Source organism: Aphelocoma coerulescens, chromosome 2, assembly GCF_041296385.1.
Source record: "Aphelocoma coerulescens isolate FSJ_1873_10779 chromosome 2, UR_Acoe_1.0, whole genome shotgun sequence".
In the NCBI taxonomy this organism is placed as follows: domain Eukaryota; kingdom Metazoa; phylum Chordata; class Aves; order Passeriformes; family Corvidae; genus Aphelocoma; species Aphelocoma coerulescens.
Window position 1 is genome coordinate 55,542,747 of NC_091015.1, and position 19,228 is coordinate 55,561,974.

At 40.4% G+C, this 19,228-nt stretch overlaps 1 protein-coding gene across 7 annotated transcripts in view; it reads left to right on the forward strand.

Moving 5' to 3' along the window:
* Positions 1-19,228, forward strand: part of BMPER (BMP binding endothelial regulator) — a 151,124-nt gene that overhangs the window by 60,292 nt on the left and 71,604 nt on the right. For all 7 annotated transcript variants that reach the window (XM_069007593.1, XM_069007595.1, XM_069007594.1 and 4 more), the window contains one exon: positions 17,926-18,025. In XM_069007593.1, the coding sequence (XP_068863694.1) occupies positions 17,926-18,025 (100 nt within the window). The remainder of the gene's footprint in view (positions 1-17,925; positions 18,026-19,228) is intronic.

Sequence of the window (19,228 nt, forward strand, 5' to 3'; positions counted from 1 at the left end):
AATGTTTTAAACCATCTTCATGGGCCTTACATTTTTGGATTGGTGGAAGCTTTGTTCAGGTAATGAATCTCACTCAGGGCTTCTCTAATTTATTTCCTGTTTTTAGGTCTCTCTGTAAGATTAGAATTCAGTTCTTGTTCCTTCCGTCACTCAAAGCAAAACTGGAATGAGAATCCTAAGCTGGCCCAGCACTGAGTATGGAGGACCTCGTAGTGATGGGGCCTTGGGGAGGCTGGTTTTGCTTGCAGTATTTGATGTCGTGAATTCTTACCTGAGCAAAGCATGGTCCAAACTCACCTACACTCAGCCTCCCCTCCAGCAGAGTGGATAGGTGCCTCCTGGAAAAGAGTTGGCAGAAGGTTGCCGGGTTCTGGTTCATCACTGTAGTCATTTGGAGGTTCTCAACAGAATTCTCCTGTGTACAGGGAAAGCCTTTTTCTAACTAAACTTACAGATTCTGGCCACCTCTGTGAAGCTGTCTAGCCATCTTGCCTAACTTGATTCCTGGGAAACGGGCAGCTGACTGAAAGAAAACAAGGTCTGTTGTGGTGTCAGGGAGAGAGGGCTCAGCTGGGGCTGTCTGGAGCACAGAGAGGGAAGAGGAGAGCATCATGGCATTAGCATTGGTGCTGAAGTCATGTCATCTTGATGAATCTCAGCTTTCAAGTGTCCACACAGTGCTTGTTCAGCCTTGAGTTCCTGCTTGTGTGGCTGTTCTTTACCAGCAGACATGACCTGTGTGAGCTTTGTGCTGCTCCCGTGTTTCTGTAAGCCATTTTGTCAGCACTGTGTGTGGGCGACAGAACTTCCCTTCCCAGGTTTGCAGTGGTGAGGGATCTTTATGGCCTTTGGATTTCCAAGAGGGATATGATAAACTGAAAGGTTCAGCAGTGAGGATGAATCAGAGAGGATTTTTTTTCCGGTGCCAAAGATTCCTAATGAGGAAGTGCCACACACTGTCTCAATTCAACTATCTTTGTTTTTAAATTTCAAGTCCAGATAAACATTATTTAGAGAAGAGTTTACTCAGGCTTTTCCATCCTTTCCATTCCACTCGTTTCACTTCCGTCTAATGAAATGCTCTATAGAAAAGAATTCTTTTTTAAACAGTATTTGTGGATTAGAAACATGGAGAAGTGGAAGTTACATATTCGCTTTTGAGCATTACTAGTGGCAACAAGAAAAGGAAGGAACAACTGGTTTTCCTTTGAAATTTCACAAGTGAAATATTTAAAAAATATATTAACTGTTGATTTTATGATGCTCTTGGTTCTTCTAATTTTTGATGGAGAGAGACTTTACTAATTTCCTTCAACATATACTGAAGGCAGAGATTTTTCCTTGTTTTGTTACATTTAAAAATAGCTACAAATACTGGATATCTGTTTCATTCTATTTCACTTTAAATCCACTCTGAAACCCTGCTTGCAATTAAAAAGTTTCACTCTGGGGGAAAAAAACTGCTTTCTCTCTCTCTCTCTCTCTCTCTCTCTTTTAATGAACTTGCAAATGTGACAAATGCATGGTGCAATCTGCAAAGAATTTACACCAAAATAGAAGAATCCCTCTTGATGAGTGTCTGACATCTGTACAGGTTTTTTCTCCCTCTCTCTTTTCACTCTTTTAGAAACAAAGAGTGAATAATCACTTCAGAAAAAGAATCTAATAAAATAATTTCTGTCAAATTCAGCTTTGGTGTAGTATAAGGAGCTGCTCTTTCACTGTGTTTAAATTGCCTTTACTAGAATGGCATCACCTTACGTTGTGTGTAAATTTGGCTGTAAAATCCTACCTGTCTACTCTGGGAAGCCCCTGGATCTTTCTTGAGAAATCCTTGAGCTAGGAAATATCCTGTCCATGGCCTCACTTACACAGAGTCCATTGTATCTATGTCAGAGTTCTGGTGCTTTTTTTTTTAGTTTTGTAGTAAAGCAGGAAAAAAGGAAGAAAAAAGAAGCATAATTCAGACCTGTCTTGATTTAATGAGATTATTATGGAATAGACTGAGTCTGTTAGAATTGGCCAGAATAAAAGTAAAGAAAATAAAAAGGAAAAAGAAAAAGCACAGTTACCATCTATCAAGTTAGAAGTGTGTGTAAAAATTACACAAGGAGTCCAGAGTTTATCTCAGATGCAGTAGTGGCCTCATTCTCTAGAGTGATAACGTGACTGATTATCCTTCCTTGCTTCCTCTTAGAAAGAAAGGAGGAAAAAAAAAGAGAGAATAGTAATACATCTCCTGTTTCTAATGCTGATATGCAATCCAAAGGGATTTGAGCCAACTTGGAGTGCTCTTTGAAACAGCAGTAAAATTAATTGAGAAAGTTTGAGAGGGCTACAGATAGGAGGGATAATACGTAGAAGATTTCATTTAGCTTTGAAGAGGAGCCCTTCCTAAGCAAGTGTTTCACATTTGGAAAGAGGATGAAATTGCTAAATAATCCCTCTCTCTTTACATTTATTTTGGTTGCTCTCAATTGTTTAAAACAGACATGAGTTGAGGGGGAAGGTCTCACGCAGAAATTGTAGTGCTGTTATCTAGAGTGATGCATTTTCTTCTGTGTCTTCACTTGAATGACAATTCTCTTGCTTCTGGTACATACACTTACTTAAATGACATGGAAAGAATGGACAGTATTTTGAGGGATGCTCCCAGTAGGAATTTCCCTTCATCCTTATTTTCCTGTTTCTACTTCACTTATGTCTAAGAAATGAGCTGTGTCATGCCTGTACCAAATCAAGAGCCCTATACTGCATCTCCTAGGATACCTCTCTTGCTACCTCTCACCTGGGACACAGTGAGCATCCTTACTTGAAAAACACAGTAGATTTCTAAATAGATTTTGGGTTGTTTTTCTCTTTGCATAGGTCTTAATTAGTGCTGAGGAAGACAGTCTGTGCTTGCAGGTTACCATCTAAACAACCTTATTGCATGATTTTTACAGAGGCCTTGGGAGAAAGTGAAGTCTCAAAGTTGAAAATGACCTTTTTGTCTAATCCTGTTTTCCCAATACTAACCAGGACTTGTAAGTGTACAGGATTTGGCAGAGTTGTGCTCACGCTTGCAAAAAGTTCAAACTGACCTTTTTCTGCAATCTGAAAGTGCATGAGAGAAAAAACATTTTCTCCTAAAGAAATCATAAAAATATTTTGAAAATAAAGTCCCTGCAGAGTCTTTGAACTACAAACAAAATGGTGTTGCCAGTCAGACTCCCCTGGTGTTACTGAAAAAGTACAAGCTTAACGTCAGTCAGAATGACTTTTCTTTTACATTATATGCATGATCAATCCTAATAATGAAGAGTTCAGGAATATTAAGCAGAGCCAATAGAAAAAGTGCTTGTCACCCACAGAAAAGAATAAAATAGAAAGCCCTTAGCAAAGGCTGCTCTAGTATCAGTTTAATTTGGACACAGAATTGCAGAGACCTCATGCAGCCCTCTCTTGGCAACTCTTAGTTTCTTCAGTCCTCTGTTTCTATCATTGCTATTTTTAGCCCCATCTGTAAAAATATGTTTTTGCCAAGGAGCAAAGGCAGGATAAATTGGAGAAAGCATGTAAGCAAACAAAGAGATCACAAAGCTTACAGGACAGTCACAGTTGCAGTTTTGTTAAGCTGCTTCCCATTTGTTCCCTGGCTTTGTGTTACCTATTTCGATTATAAGGCTGCCCAGGTCTTTCAGCTTCTTTGTTTATGCTTAAAACCTGCAGCACATCGTTATTACCTATGTAAATAAATGATTTACAGGAGAAGATCTGCACTGCCCCACTCCAAGGAAAACTGGGAAAATTTTGTTAAGTCATTTTGTGATAGCACTTTGTACAAGTCCCTATAATGGATGTGGGCAGCCTCAAGTTCTCAGCTCATGGTCTGCTCTTTCTGAGACATATTACCTCGGCACACTGCCATGCTGAGAGGTCAGTGTGGCCTGCAGGCAAGCCAGAAGTGGTCTCATCTCTGGCCAGCTCAAATTGTTGAAATATAGAGATTTGTCAGCACCTTCCTCTGCAGCCATGCTGGAGAGGTTTTACTGTCACTGAAATGTTTAGGATAACAACCTGAGCATCATCTGAATAAAAAATAGCTGGCTGTGGAGAGCAGCTACCAGTTGGCGTAGGACAGCTTTTGGTTATTCAACACAGGCATTTTTGTGCTGTTGAATAGAACACCTGGCTGCTTGCTGTTGTGCCAGGAAGGTAAATCCAACTCCAGTGGTAAATCCTTTAGCATGGCTGCCAGTGCTATGGGAATGTCTTGGATAGTCACTGGGGATGATGTGGCACAGGTTAGTGGCATGTATATGGATTTTGTCCAGAGGGACTTTTTAGTGTGGTCCATTCTTGCATCAGCTGTAATTTGTTCTGGTCACTAATTGAAAGATGGTTTATCTTGAATTGCTGATGGCTAGCAGACACCTTCTAATTGCTGTTTGCTCCTATGTCTGTTCATGGTTTGATTGTACAGAATTATCCTTGAGTGATGTTTTCTATTGGCATGCATTTCTCTGGGAGGCAGTGTGAGTACTGCAGAGCTCTTCTGTGATGTGGTGCAAAGATGTAGGAAGTTTTCTTTGTGTGTTTGTAGTGAGTAAGGTATAGGGCTTCACCTGTAGTATCTGCTAACAGTACTATGTAAATGATTAAAAGGACAGCAATAACTGTACTAAATGCATGCAAATGAGTTATAGAATGGTAGCTGGGTGGGCCAGGAGGCTGGACTCCTTGAATTCAGTAGGACATTTAGCTTTGTGGGGTTTTTTGTTTGTTTCATTTTTGGGTTTTTTGTTAGTTTTGCTTTGTTTTTTTTAAATATCTTTTAATCTCCATTAACCCCAGGAACTGCATACAGTATTTTTGTACTGCATCTTGTAACTTTAGCAAATACTGATTTACAGAAATGGAACAGTCAGGTGGGAAATTCCTGTTAGGGAAGTGCAAGCCTTCCTCATTGCATGGGAAGTGGGCAGTGGAAAATGCTCTCTATGTCTAATCACACCTAACACGTGTAGCACCAGTGATGTGCTAATAAAAGTGTCAGGCCTCAGGACCAGTAATTTACACCTGTGTTTTCAGATTCTCTGTACAAAAAAAAAGAAACTCTCGTTGTGGATGAAAAATGATGTGTGAATCGGTAAGGCTAGGCTGAAAAGAAGCAGATGCTGACATTTCTAGAATTAATATTTTTGCCTTAAAGACACATCTGTCATCAGCCTCCACTTTATAAGAGTAGAGGAGCACTTATCTAAATAAACATGGCAGCTGTTTTATATGATGGGTCTGTTTTTTAAATAGTAAAAAAATATTGTATCATTTTGAAAGGTATAGCAGCCATTAATGTTAACTTACAATAATAGTTTGGTGTGTGTAGCTATTCTCTGCTTTAGAATAATTTCAAATGACACTTTCGCACATTATCAGAGAACCACCCTGCATGAGTAGAGGGGAAGGTTAATAACTGAAAGTGCCTGCAGCTGAGGACACTGCAAATGCTGAAAACGTGCTGAGAAGAGAGTTCTGGGTTGTAATCTCAGGACCATGTTAAATAAAATTAAGAATAGAGAAAAAAGGACAAGAGCTTTTGGAGAAGCAAATTATTAAAGTTCTCTGCTTATGGATGAGGGTTGCAATATAAATAATTCACATTTTTTCAAATGTTGTTGCTTGGCATATGCTTAACATACCTTTTTCTAGTACTTCAACAAATACTAGACTTAAAAATGTATGTTTCTGTTTCCTATGAGGGTCTTTAATGAGTCACTTTACACTGATTTTAAGACCATTTTACATCATTAGGTACAAAGGAGACTTAACAGGAGACACCTACACTTGCAACCAAACCCGGATTTTATTTGCTTGCTTATTGTCTCTTTGAGGGACTAATAATGGTTTTTAATACTGGTTTTTGATGATGAGGCAGTAAGCCAGGTATAAGATTGCACTGTAATTTGCATTTCCAATTGCATGTGGTGTGACCCCCATTATTAGTGTTAATATAAGTATTTTCTGAAAGGTAAAATGCAGAAATATCTTCCTGTGTGAGAAGTCCCAGATGTGAAAATTTCTTCTTGGGAAATAGGCCCCTTTCACTGGGTTCTAGAAATATACTCCTCCTTTCTAGACAACCTCATGGTTCATATGGTTCTTTTGATTTTTTGACTGCTCTATACTTCTATTTTGAAGCGCTTTGCAGGATGTAGTTGGAAAGGTAGATACAAGTGTTTCCACCTCTTCTGTCCATCTTCTTGAATGAAGTTGGCCATGTACTGTGGCCTGAACATGGCCTATATATATGGTCTTGCCAAGAATTTAGGTATGGCCGTTGATTTTGGGAATGTCACGTGATCTTAGCGTGGAGCTAAGTTCCAAGCTGGTTGGCTTGCTGTAATGGGTCTGACCCAGACTAAGAAGAGCAGCAGGCCTTTAGGCATGTGCCAAAAGAGCTGGCCTGCCCAAAATATAGCCAGGCCTGGTGTGCTAGAAATGCCTAACTGGCACCATATTGCTGTAGAAGCTTTACCATGCTTAAGCTGTACCTGAGAAAATTACAATATGGGCGTCAGCCTTTACAGATGCTTTGCTGCCAATGAAAAACCATTAATTAGCAACAGGATCCCATCCATAAAGTGACAGCAAGAGCTAGATATGAACTTTATTGTGAAAAAAATGGAAGCAAAGATTTGGAATGTCTGAATGTGTGTCATGGTCCATGCAGGGATGTAAAGGAGGAATGGATGTCTTAGGGTTTCATCCATGCTCTCCCCATGCATGTGCAGATTGTTTGCAAACTAGGAATGAGAGAAAAAAACCCTGTTATTCTTCTAGCAGTCTTGCTAGCCAGGACTGGGAAATGTCAGCATTTGATGCTGATGCTTCTGTAAGTCATTACCCCTGGAGGAAGGAGGAAGTGGCAGAGGAACTCTGACTTGTGAATGATTCCTAATCAAAATGCTTCCCAAGGCTATTTGTGGAGAACTGCAGATTCCTAAGCACCCCTTGCTCAGGCTTGTGTTTAAGACTAAAACATGTTACTTTACCTTGATCACAAGCCAGAGTGTGCCCTACCCTGGAGTAGAGCCAAGTCCCATCTCTGGAGATGGACAGCTCTATGTCTTACAAAGCAGTGGAATTATGCACTGTGGTAATACGGATTTTACTATAGATAGTACCGCTGGCTGACAGTGAGTCTAATCCTATTCCACTTCAGGTATATTGAAGTAGTCACCACTGTGACTACATCGCTGCAGGAACAGTTTCATAACCTGCTGGTTTCATAAAGGTAGCCTAGTTTTCCTAAAAATTTATTTTCCAAGAAATCCTCTGAATCAGCTGCAGTTTACCACTTTCTCTTGCAGTTCACCTCTTTGTCACAAAACATTTTAAAGTGTATTTTTAACTCACTTTGCTAAGTGCTTAGGACAAACAGGATCTCCTGTTAATGAAAACCTTTGATGGATGCATTAAGGAAGCAGTGTGTATGTAATCCTATATTTCCTGAGGTTACCTCACCAGTATACATGGAGCATAACATTTAAGGAGTGTAGATGCATGTATAAAGGTCTTGTAAAAAGCTGGAAGTAGTGTCCTACTACTACTACTATGGTATGATTTATTTTACCATGGATGTTCTTCAGATATCAGTGTGCTTTATCATCAGACCTTGAGGCAAGGTCATCCATAAATTGTGGAAACAACTGGTGAAGGATTAAGTCTCAACCTCTCCAATACCTCACTGCCGTGAACCACAGAAGGAGATTTGTTCTCTTTGCTTGTGAATGGAACAATGATTTGATGTGAACTATTCTGGTAGATTTTGACCTAGTAACAACTTTTCAAAGTTAAGGTGTGTAGGTACCTGCTTCTAAATTGTGTACCTTTTTTGCTCTTCCAAGAACAACCCTAACTGGTTTTATTCATGACCTTTTTTACACATTTGCATCCCAAAACCATGCAAGGAAATGAAGTTCATATTGTCTACAAGAAAGTACCTGCTGAATAGGAAGTCTTTATTTTGCATCTAAATGCCAGATGTCAGAATTTGGGCATTTGGAGATTTAATTCACTCAAGTCTTGCAATTTATTCCTGCAGATAACTTAAGGGGAATTATTTAAAACTAATGCTCTAAGGCAAAGCTGTGTGGATACATCTGTAGAGTTTCTGGTTGTGACCAAGTATTTTAAAGAATGATGATGAAGTGAGAGTCAGAATTGTCACCTTTCTCAGGGCCACAATGGTACTAGTATTCTGTGTGTGCAAGAAACACACTGGGGACACTGGAGGGATTTAATAACTGTATCTCTGAACAAACTGTTCAGATGGAAAAGCTGTTCTCAGAAGGGAGGCCAGTACAGCACTGTAACGTGGGAGTTGGAAGTGGGGGTGAAGGGTGTCGTCGATAGTTGCCAAAGTGTGGGGTTTACAGGAGTACCATTTGCTGTAGGATGTAGGAAGAAAAGCTTGTGAGGTACTATCACAAAGCTTATGCTGTAGAAAAAGAAGTGGAAAAAAAGGAAAAAAAGCCTTTGTGCAGGTTTATCTTATGAAAAGCAAATGGTCTTTATATAAATACATTGTGGCAGTGGCTATCATTTTGCAGGCATTGAGTTAGGACTTTGAAACGTTATGCAAATGCACTGGTGGTGTATACACAACTGTACACCCACTGGACTGTGCTTCATGTGTTCTTGATGCCAATGAAAACAAAGCAGGCTCCAACTGATCCAGGGGAAAAGTCATGGCTGCAAGAAGCCAGGACCTGTTTTACAGAGCTACTGCTCTGCTTCTAATAACTGAAGTTAGGAAAGTCCCTTGGATTTAACCCTAACTTTCTTACTATCTGGAATAGGACATGAATAAGCTGAAGAAGCTTGTTAGTGGTTTTTAATAGTTTTTCTGGCCACAGACAGTTTCCAGCTTAGCATGCTTTATTGCAATTTTTCATAGAAGCAGTTCTTTTTAGAAGAGAAATAAATAATCATGTGGCTCACAGCAAAGCTTCCATGGTCACTGGAGACCTCTGGTGCAACAGCTAAATGAATAATGAATGGCTGAACTCCCTTCTGCAGTGGTGTGCCAGAATTGTTTCCTTGCCAATGTCTTTGCTTCCCATCTGCTGTCCTCACGAAGCTGCAGCTCTTTACCCCCAAGGTGGTGGAGAGCCCCTTTTCTGCAGTGTGCAGCTGCCCTCCTGGCCCATTCCTGCTTAACTGGTTATCTTGGTTCATTTTTTGCCCTTGCCTGTGCAACTTCTGGGACTTTTGTTCAAAGTGCTGTCATCCAAAGTGGACTGAAAACCAGTGGAAAGACTCCCACTGGACTGTATGACCTTTGGGGCAGTGCTTGCCTACATCCTGCCTTAAAATCCACCTCTTGCACCTGGTATATATGTTCTTACCTCCAACCTTGGCTCTGTTGGAGTGTGCCCTATGCAGCAACCGGCAGGGAGATTAGAGGGGGAAGCATAGCCTGTATAAAGATGTATGGTTCATAGAAAACACCAAGATACGTGGAGGATAGGGGCAGGGGAACCTGTGGTTGTGGCATTTCTGTTATGTAGCTGCCTATTAATAATGAGCTATTTTTAATTTCAGAAGTCTAAAGCCTTTTGATACTACTACCCAGCATGGACTTTATAAGGCACAGTGACAGCAATCAGTTTAACAAGACCTGCAGCAAGGAAGAGTTTGATTAGTAAGTGAATGAAATAGCAGCAAGGGATGGAGATGATGTGAAAGGATTCAGATGAGAGGAAAAGCTGAATTTGAGATGCTGGTCAGTCACCTGCATGCTGAAAACAAGAACTAACCTGCTGCGTAGCATTAAGGCATTAAGTGTAGTTGGTAAAGTTGAGAAAATTAAGGTAACTTTTTAGATAGTCTTTCACTGGGAAAAAAATTATGAGAAGTGATGATCTGTTGCTGGAAATAGTGCCTGGGATAATTACACTGTCCACAAAGGTGCTTGTGGTGCAGTGTGAATCCAGCCATCTCTTGAGTTTTCAAGAGATACTGTTTCTGTTTTTTTTTTTTTTTTTTTCTTAACTCACTATCAACTAGGAGAAGAAGGAATAGGCACTTCTGTTACATTGTTGGAAGCTCTGCCTTCTCTTTAATTCAGAGACCTTAAAAACTACCTAATGAAAGGCAGAATATTTTGTGGGACGCATTACTTCTGCTTGCAGGAGAGATTTGTTGAGAGAAACAGATCTAACCCTGGAAAAAGCCTCAGCTGTTGAACTGTCTGGGAGAAGAATCAATAAAATAACAGCTCTCACAGCAGAACAAATACATGGGCTGCATCTGAAAGCATCCTGCACTTAGGATAGTTGATGGCCAGTCTGGAACACAGGTATCATGAATCCTTGTAGGTACTGGGAGTGAAAAAAACAACACAGAAAAGACATGAAGAAAAATGCCTCATCTCATGGGAAAAGTGCATTAAGTATGGGATGCAGACCTGTTTTATGTACCACTGTCCCTGCTAACCTAGGAATAGAGATTATGTTCCCAGAACAGCAGAAGCAGCAAAGCTTTATTTCTATAGATGTGTGGCACTTGATCTGTCCTATCTGCAAAAATCTGGTTCTTTTTCCAGCACCTCCGTGACACAAGCACTGAATGAAAGGCACAAGGTCTGGGAGATGCTGGCTGGAAGGCCAGCTGCTGCCTAACATTGTAGGATGATTTCTGGTGTTCTTTCTGAGAAGGAAATCGGGGGCTCTCTACTCTCTGCAGCAGTCTGGCTTTGAAAAAGACTTGTAGGAACTAAAATGCCCTTGCGGTCATTTTGATTTTTGCTATTTTATCTCTATGTACCTTTTTCAGAGTAGTCCCTTGATTATTTGTGGCTGGAGCTGGTCTGTGATTCACAAACTACAGGTGTCTCTGGTTTCTGCCTGTATAAGCCTACTTTCCTTAGGAAATCATCCTGAAAGGGACAAAGTACACACCACAATTAAACCTTTCAGGACTTCTGAGAGAAGAGGGGCTATTTACAACATCATTTTTAACAGAGCCAAGAGCTCAGTGTGTAAGCCCTGGAGGGGAGAGGGCTGCTGGCCGTTCAGCTGTGACTTTGCAAGTAGGCTGTTGAGTCAGCAAACAATTTGATTTCAGCTGGATTGTGAAGCCAGATGCAATATCATCCTAGTGACACTTCTACATAGTGCTATTAGACTGGAGAAATGTGGCCAAGTGCTGTTTGCACCGTCCCCCAGCTGAAAGCAGAATGCTGTGACCTCCCCCAAGGAGCCCTTCTGCAGTTCCAGCAACTGTGAGATTTCAGACCGGTGTGTCTGCCTGTGTATCGTTAAAGAAAGTTACTGCAACCCATAATTTCATGTTCCATAATGGTCCCTTTCACCCAAGGCAGTAAATACCCTGGTCTTCCACTTCCTCCCATAGGACACTCAGTGCAACTCATGTTTTTGTGGAACCTGAGAGAAGCAGGACCAGCAGCTCCCCAACAGTTTGATTTCAAAGTGTAGAGCTATATCCCAGAAGGATGTACTTCAGTCTTTGGGAGGATGCTGTGATATTTCAGCAAACAAACAGCAACCCACTTCCTCTACAGAAGAGAAAATTTATTTTCTTAATCTAACCAATCCCAGGAAATGTGGCTCTTGTGAACTGGAATGGATGGCAAGACTTGGATAGACCTGGCACCTACATGTCGCTTTGTACACACCATATTTTGTTAATGGCACTCATAACAGTATTTAGAGCCTTCATTCTATCCTAAATTACGAATTAATGAATTAATGTAGTTAATCCTTCAGCAGATGGATACAACCATATACACAGTAACTTCCAAAAGCGGGAGACTTTTTGTTTCTTGGTTTTAGGTCAAGATGTTTTAACTCTGTGACATTTTGCAACTGCACTTGCAATTTGCTAGGAACTCAGAGTCATGAATTTACATTAATTGGAGAAAACTAGTTAGACTTTCTTGTTACTGCAGCTTGTTGATGACACAGACTGTACACCTAAGAAATTGTGTCTTATGCATGCGTATGGAAGGAGAGGTGGTAGAAGTCAAACTTTAACCTCCTAGACATTGACAGAGTTTTTTTTGCTTCTTTTGCTGTGTCAGGGAATGGCTTTGCATCAGACTGAGATTAAAAATTGAAATAATTTCAAGAATTGTGCCTTTGCTTTGCCCTAGAGTTGGTTTAGTAATTTGTTTACAAGAATCTTGTATCTTACCATTTCTAGTCTGTATAGATTTATAGGTAAATTTTAAGACATTTAAGAAGATTTATTTATATCCACAATAATTTGTATGACCTGGTGTTAAAATGTATGTGAGTTCTGTAGAGCTCACATGCAATGTGAGAATTGTGCATGCAGTTCTTAGGACACCACTTCAGACTGTCACTAGGGCCACTTTCTAAAGCCTTTCCATAGCAGTGATGTTGCAGAAAATAGGGTTTGAGATCTAGATCTAAAGTTGAAAAATCTGGAACATACAAGACAGTATAAATACCTGCTGTTTTGAACTGAAGCCCAAGATCTCCCTATTCTGAATTTTATCCAATACTTTCTAAATAGTAATTTTAAAAATCCTAATCTAGACAATAGATCAGACTGCAAGGATGTGGGAAGCTCTGGCTTGTCTGTCTGATTGATGTGCTGACTGCTTTTATGCTGAGAACTGTATTGCTATTTTGTGCATTTCCTAAAAATCTTCTTCCTCCTGTGACCCTTCCAGGGAACTCTCACTGTGCATGACATGGCTGTTTCAGGGGCCCTGAAATACTGTGTAGGGGTGAAGTTATTTCCAGAGGCTGTCTACCACATGCTGCACTATCATTCTTACAAGAACTGGAGTGTCTTTCATCTGATTTGGGAGAGAACACCTTTCCAGATTAAATTTCCGGATTAAACCCACACTTTAAGCACAGTATCCTCTCCCTTTTGTACCTGAAGTCTACTTGCATGGCACATCAGGGACTGTAATCTGACTGTAAGCTCAAGGTATGGGTTTTCAGGGCATGCAATTCTAAAGGCATTTTGGAGATGCTTCCATAGTACTTGTTGCTGACCTGGTTTATGTTTCTAGTACATGTTTGGGAGGTAGTGAAAGTCTTTATTATCACAGAGTAGTTAATGAGTCAGACAGAGCTCCTGGAGGCCACCAAGTGTATGCAAGCCAATACACCATCCAGTTCACGGAGGAAGCCCTATACACGTCAGCCAATGTGGTGTAATGAAACAAGTCCTGGAATGACTTAATAATTTTTTAATTCTAGAATGGTAATACTCATTGTTATCTGAATCTTAAATCGTATGTCTATCTCTTTATTGATATATGTCTATTTATTGCCTTTTTGCCTTTGCTGTCACAGAAATGATAATATTTCATAATATGTTCATGGTGACTGTAGTTACTTGCACTGGGGTAGAGTAGATGAAGACAGTCACACAGTTCTGTGTTTATTTGGCTTCTCTTGCCACTGGCATGGGGCAGACTTGCTCAGTAGTGACCCTGTTGAACTTTCAAAATTTTTTTTTCATGCTGGTGGCATAAAATCTTTCTTCATAGCTGGAGACAACCTTGAACATCTGTCTTAGTTCTTACAACAACCCTGCTGAGTCTACAGTGTGTGTCTGACCTTGCTCTTACTGTCTGGAATATGTATTCCAGAGTTGAGAGAAATGTTATTTTGATATTTCCTTTTATTATTTTTTTTTTCTGTAAGGATAGGCTCACTGGTAGCAAATGAAACCTTTTACACTTCTTCTAGAATGAAAGTTAAAAATAATGTCTACAATCCACTGAATCATAATGCCACCCAGCACTTAGACAAAACATTCTGCAAAATCAATGGAAATTATACTTCTTTTAGAGGATGAGCAGTCTTTCAAGTACAAGGTGAACATAGGGCAAAACTAAGGAGGAATCTTTTTTAGATGATTTATGGCTTTGCTGAAGCACAGAGATGAAACCTGAAAGTTAAATAGAAAATGAGATACCCACAAGAAACGTGGTTCTTGATAATACTTGTGTTAACCTTTAACCTTAAATAACAAGTATGTAAAATACTATTAAGTTTAGACTTGCTCATTATCAGTAGCAAACAAATTGGGAATGTAGAAATCTGTCCTACTGGGATTTCATGAGTGCTTTAAAAATCTGCTAAAGATAAGCTGTTGGTGGTGGTCACTTTCTTGCCTTCATGATAGATGAAGCCCAAGGTTCTTGGGGATTAATTACAGAACCTGCAGGCATTTTTCTCTCCATCTGTCACAGCACACAGGCTGCACACATGCTGTGCACCAGGCATGTGGGTAGCTTACCTAGAAACTGCACTCTGTCCTTCATCCAGTGTGTCCAGCAGTCGGTCATAGCCTAGATGGGTGTGTCTCTCAACTCTGCCGAGTTACTTGTGTCTTTATTGAACAGCAAAATATCATAATCGAGGCAGGAGCTGAGCCGAAGTGAATGCATAACTAGATGGACCAGCTCCATGCTTTCATTTAAAGAAGGATTCATTATCTGTCTTTCTCAAAGTTGGATCTCTTGTGGGAGCATTAGAAAGTGCTATTTCATCTCCCCCTCTCTTCTGTCTCTTGAGAAAGCTGCTGAGACAAGACAAAACCTCAGTCCACACCACCTGCTGAGCTGATGCTTCAAAGCCTTTTGGTTTGTCTTGCGGATATGAGGTGGCAGCAGGAGTTGCAGTGTGTTTATTTGTCTGCAAGGTGGAAAGTGAATCTTTTCTTTGTAGACAGTAGATCTCTTACAAAATCTGTTACCTCCAGAAGACTGTGCACTGCAGCAGCCTCCTCTGGTTAAAGTTCTTGTTAACTGTTGCTCACGGATTTATTTGACTAGCTCTTGAATAGCTTTTCTCACAGGAAGCAGATGTCACTTGTGCTTTATTGGTCTTTGCTGGCTTCCAATTCAGGTTTGGTTTTACTGAACAGCTGGAGGGTGTTGCTTCTGACCTGGAGCATTCTGGCTACCTGGGAGATAACATACATGGAAATGTGAGCTAAAAGCTGTAGATGTAATTGAGAGGTGGAAGAGGCAAGATGTTCACTGTGCAGTTCCCACCCTAGCTTAGGTCATCCAAAGCCAATCTTCTTCCTCTCCAGAGTTATTTTTTCCATTAATTTTGGGGGTTTTTGTTGAACTTTTGTTGCACTCATTTTTTTCCTACACAGCTCTATTCCATGCAATTTAAAGCACTGGCTGCACTAGCTACTTTGAAAACGGGTATTCTGAATGCTTCGTGAGTCTTGAATTATGATGGCTGAGGCTTTTAAGAAAACAGAAATATTGTGTATTTTGGCATTCAATGAGTGCCCAATGAATTATCTCTCTAAGTTCTGTAGGGCAGGTAGAATTATTCTTAATTTAAATTGTACAGGTTGATTTGTTTCAGACTGTTTTTGAACTTGCACTAGCATGACATTCAAGCCTTGGAGAGCCTATCTGGGAGAGCAGCAAGTTAGAAAATAGTTTGGGTGTTAAAAAGCAGAGACAGGTGGAACTAGTCTTAGTTTTGTGCAGAGGGGCCAGTACAAAAAGTAAAGAAGGCGCTATAAACAAAAGGCCAAAATGAGAAAATACTTTACGTTATCCATGGCATTTTGTATTTAAAAAATACCTATACAAGAGGCTGAAAAGGAAACATCTCAATAGTGTGCTAAGGCTGAGCTTTGATTCAGTCTATCAGAGAAGCAAAACTCCATGGCAATTCTGCAGAGCCACAGGTTATGTGAATATGAAATGCAGCAGCAAGATTGCAAGAAAGGACCTGTTCTCACCATGTATTGGAGTATTGCTTTATCGTTACAGAATCACAGAATAGTTTGGGTTGAAAGGGACATTAAAAATTATCTAGGTACAATCGCCCATCCCCCAGCTATGTGCAGGGATGCCTTTCACTAGACCAGGTTGTTCAGTGCCCCATCCAACCTGGCCTTGAACACTCTCGGGAATGGGGTACCCACCACTTCTCCTGGCAACCTGTTCCGGTGTCTTGCCACCCTCACAATACAGAATTTCTTCCTAATACCTAATCTAAGCCTACTCTCAGTTTAAAGCCATTTCTCCTTCTCCTGTTGCTAGATGCTCTTGTAAAGTCTCTCTCCATCTTTCTTGTAGGCTCCCTTCTGGTACTTGAAGGGGGCAATTAGGTCACCTCAAATTCTTCTCTTTTCCAGGCTGAACAGTCAGAGTTCCCTCAGCCTGTCCTCATTTTCTTCCATGGATATATTCCTGATCCTGTCACCAGTCTGGCTGAAACATCCATGCCCTGCTTTCCCTTTTGCTGAATTGTCACCGAAGTTTGAACTTTGGCTTCTTGTAGCCTTTTTCCCTGGGGTGAATGGCAGCACTACTTCAGAGAGCCCTTGTTTTTTTCTTTCATTCTGCACCTGTGTCTCTTCTCACAGAGCTATTCCCTAAGCATACTAAGGAACATCACTAAAGAATTAATTTAGTTTTGTCAAGTTTCTGGTCTGACCCTTAATTTAGAGCAGTCGTTTCTGTCTACAATAAGCTCTGTGTTTCTGCATGCTGCAGTGAAAGAATTACGAGCAGTCCTCAGCCATGTGCATTCAGGATGCTTTGGTAGCCCCATGGGACAGGCAGACTTCAGTGCCTGAAAACTTATTATAGAACGGGGGTACAGTCAGTATGTTATTTTCTGTGCAACAGTGGGTCTGCCTATATGTAAAAGCTTTTACATGATTCACTGAGGCCATTAGGAGTGGAGTGGTATACCATCATTTCAGGCACAGAGCCCTTCAAAATGAATGGCTTTTTCCATCTTTTCCCAGGGAGCCCTGAGAGCCATTCAGCATGTAGGTTCATAAGTCTTCAATCACAGCATCAGGAACACAAGGCTTGTTGCTGGGATGAGCCTGCAGCTCTGAGTGATAAATAAGGCAAGACAGCTAGATCAGCTAACTCAAAAGTACTGACTTTCCTTGCTGAGATAAAGGTGGACTGATTTTTAAAATTTGGCAACCTGGACCACTCATAAGTGTATGGAACACACGTTGGTAGAGGGTCTAGAGCTAAACACAGTATTCTGAAGGCATGATGAAGTGATCAGGCAACAGAGTGGAAGGAGAAATAAAATCACTTTTGACTGACTCAATCTTAGACATATTCTCTGTGCTTTTGTCTTTGCCTCTGTTCCTGGTATTCATTGATATACCAGGATACATCCAGTCTAGTTCCCTTTCCCTTTCCCTTTCCCTTTCCCTTTCCCTTTCCCTTTCCCTTTCCCTTTCCCTTTCCCTTTCCCTTTCCCTTTTCTTCTCCTTTTCTTCTCCTTTTTTTTTTTCTCCTCACTCATTCTCAACATTTCATATACCCACTTGGTTTTCAGTCCTCTGAAGAAAGCAGACCTTCTGGGTTTGCATAGTTGGCTTTGGAGGCTAACAAGAATGTGCTTTCTTAAGTGATTTCAGCTTATTTGGCTTCTGAGTTCACAGACATAGTGGAAGAACACCTGCTCTCATCTTGTTTCAGCACTTAATCCCTGTCCCAGACAAGCCTAGAAGGGCACGACACAGGAGATGAAGAATAATACAAAAAATTGCTCAATAACTTTTTGGAACATCCGGAAAGGTTCATGGATAATGATTTTATTTTCCCTGGTTTTATCGTATCCACACCAAGAAATAAGATAGAAAGACACTGTTTCTTCAATTATTCCATTCATTGTTTGAGAGATTGAAAAAAATATGGATAATCCAAGGTCTCTGCAAGCAATATAGAAAGTCTTGAAGGGCAGTTGTACATGTCCTGCATGTCTGATTCAAGCAGAAATTTCTGTTGGCAAATGCTGCTTTGGCTAAGGCTTTTCAAGACCTTGTTGCCTGTGTGTGTCTATGTGTGTGTGTGTGCACATTTATACTTGATATTTTGCTTTTATTTTTTTTCTAATGGAGCCTATTTTCCTTCAGGGTGGCAGGACACAGTGTATCCAAGAAGTTTGCCCCATTCTCTCATGTCCCCAGCACCTCAGTCACATTCCTGCTGGACAGTGTTGCCCCAAATGCTTAGGTGAGTGGTTTCTTCCCCGAGGAATTTTGTAATTAATACAATATGTTTGTGCATAACATCTTTTAGACCAGTATTTCACAATACTGGTAAATTCCAGGAGGTGCAAGAGACTACTGCTCAGCATTTATAATCCACAGATTTTGAACACGTACTCAGGGTCAGTGTTAGGGTTGTGATGGGTGGTACTAAGCAAGGGGCTGCAGAAGAGCATTTGAATATAGACCAGTTGCCTTGCTTAGAAGGATAAATACAGAGATGCTTCCCACCTTCATTATATATTTTACAAAGGAGGTTGAGGCAGGAGGAAATGTTCCTTTGGAGTTTGCCATAAGAAAAAGGCCTCGCCTGCTCATATTATTACTTGAGTGAGCATTTTCATTCTTGGTTTTGAGGAAATGCAGGTCAGAGGTAACTTCTGAACTTACATTGCATTTTTAGAAACTGTTGTCAGAGAGGCCACAGATCCAGGAGTCCATCTCATGATTGCCTTCTTAAGGTGGAATCACACTGTCATCCACGAATATTTCAATGACATCTTTCCAAAACATTTAAAAGTTGTAAGTCATAGGCCTCCAAGAAGGGCTAGTTTGTCCAGGTCATGACAAGTAAGGCAGTGACAAAAATAAGGCACTGCCTTGTTTTGCCCTTACTGTGTCTACAGATCCCACAGTTTAACATTCCATCTATTTCATAAACGAAGAGCACTTACATCCTACCAAATAAATTAACTTTAGTTTGGTCTATGGGGTTATAACTAGGTTTGGAAAAATTTCAGAGCCAATTACTCCCAGTTTTTCAATGGAAACTATTTGTAATTTTGACTATATTTTCATCTGAAATCTCTTTCCAGGTCTAGGTTATAGAGAAGTCTGGCCTTGGAGGAAGCAAAGCCATACAGAATTCTAGGTTCTCATAATACTTAACATTTTTGACTGCATGAAACAAACCTGAATTTATTTATTTGCTAATAGAGAGGTGCTACAGATAAATGTCTGCCTGGAACATTTAACCACAGTGCCAGAGAGTAATGCAGTAGAAGAATGAAATGGAGAGGAGAAAAGTCCAAATGCTGAGCTTCTGTTTTGGCTGAGGACATTTTTCCTTTCCTTCTGTAAACTCCCATTGTCCTCTCCTCCCCATGCTTTTCCTGACTAAACTTTCCCCTCCGTGAACTAGACATTCAAAATGCAGCTTTAATTTTTT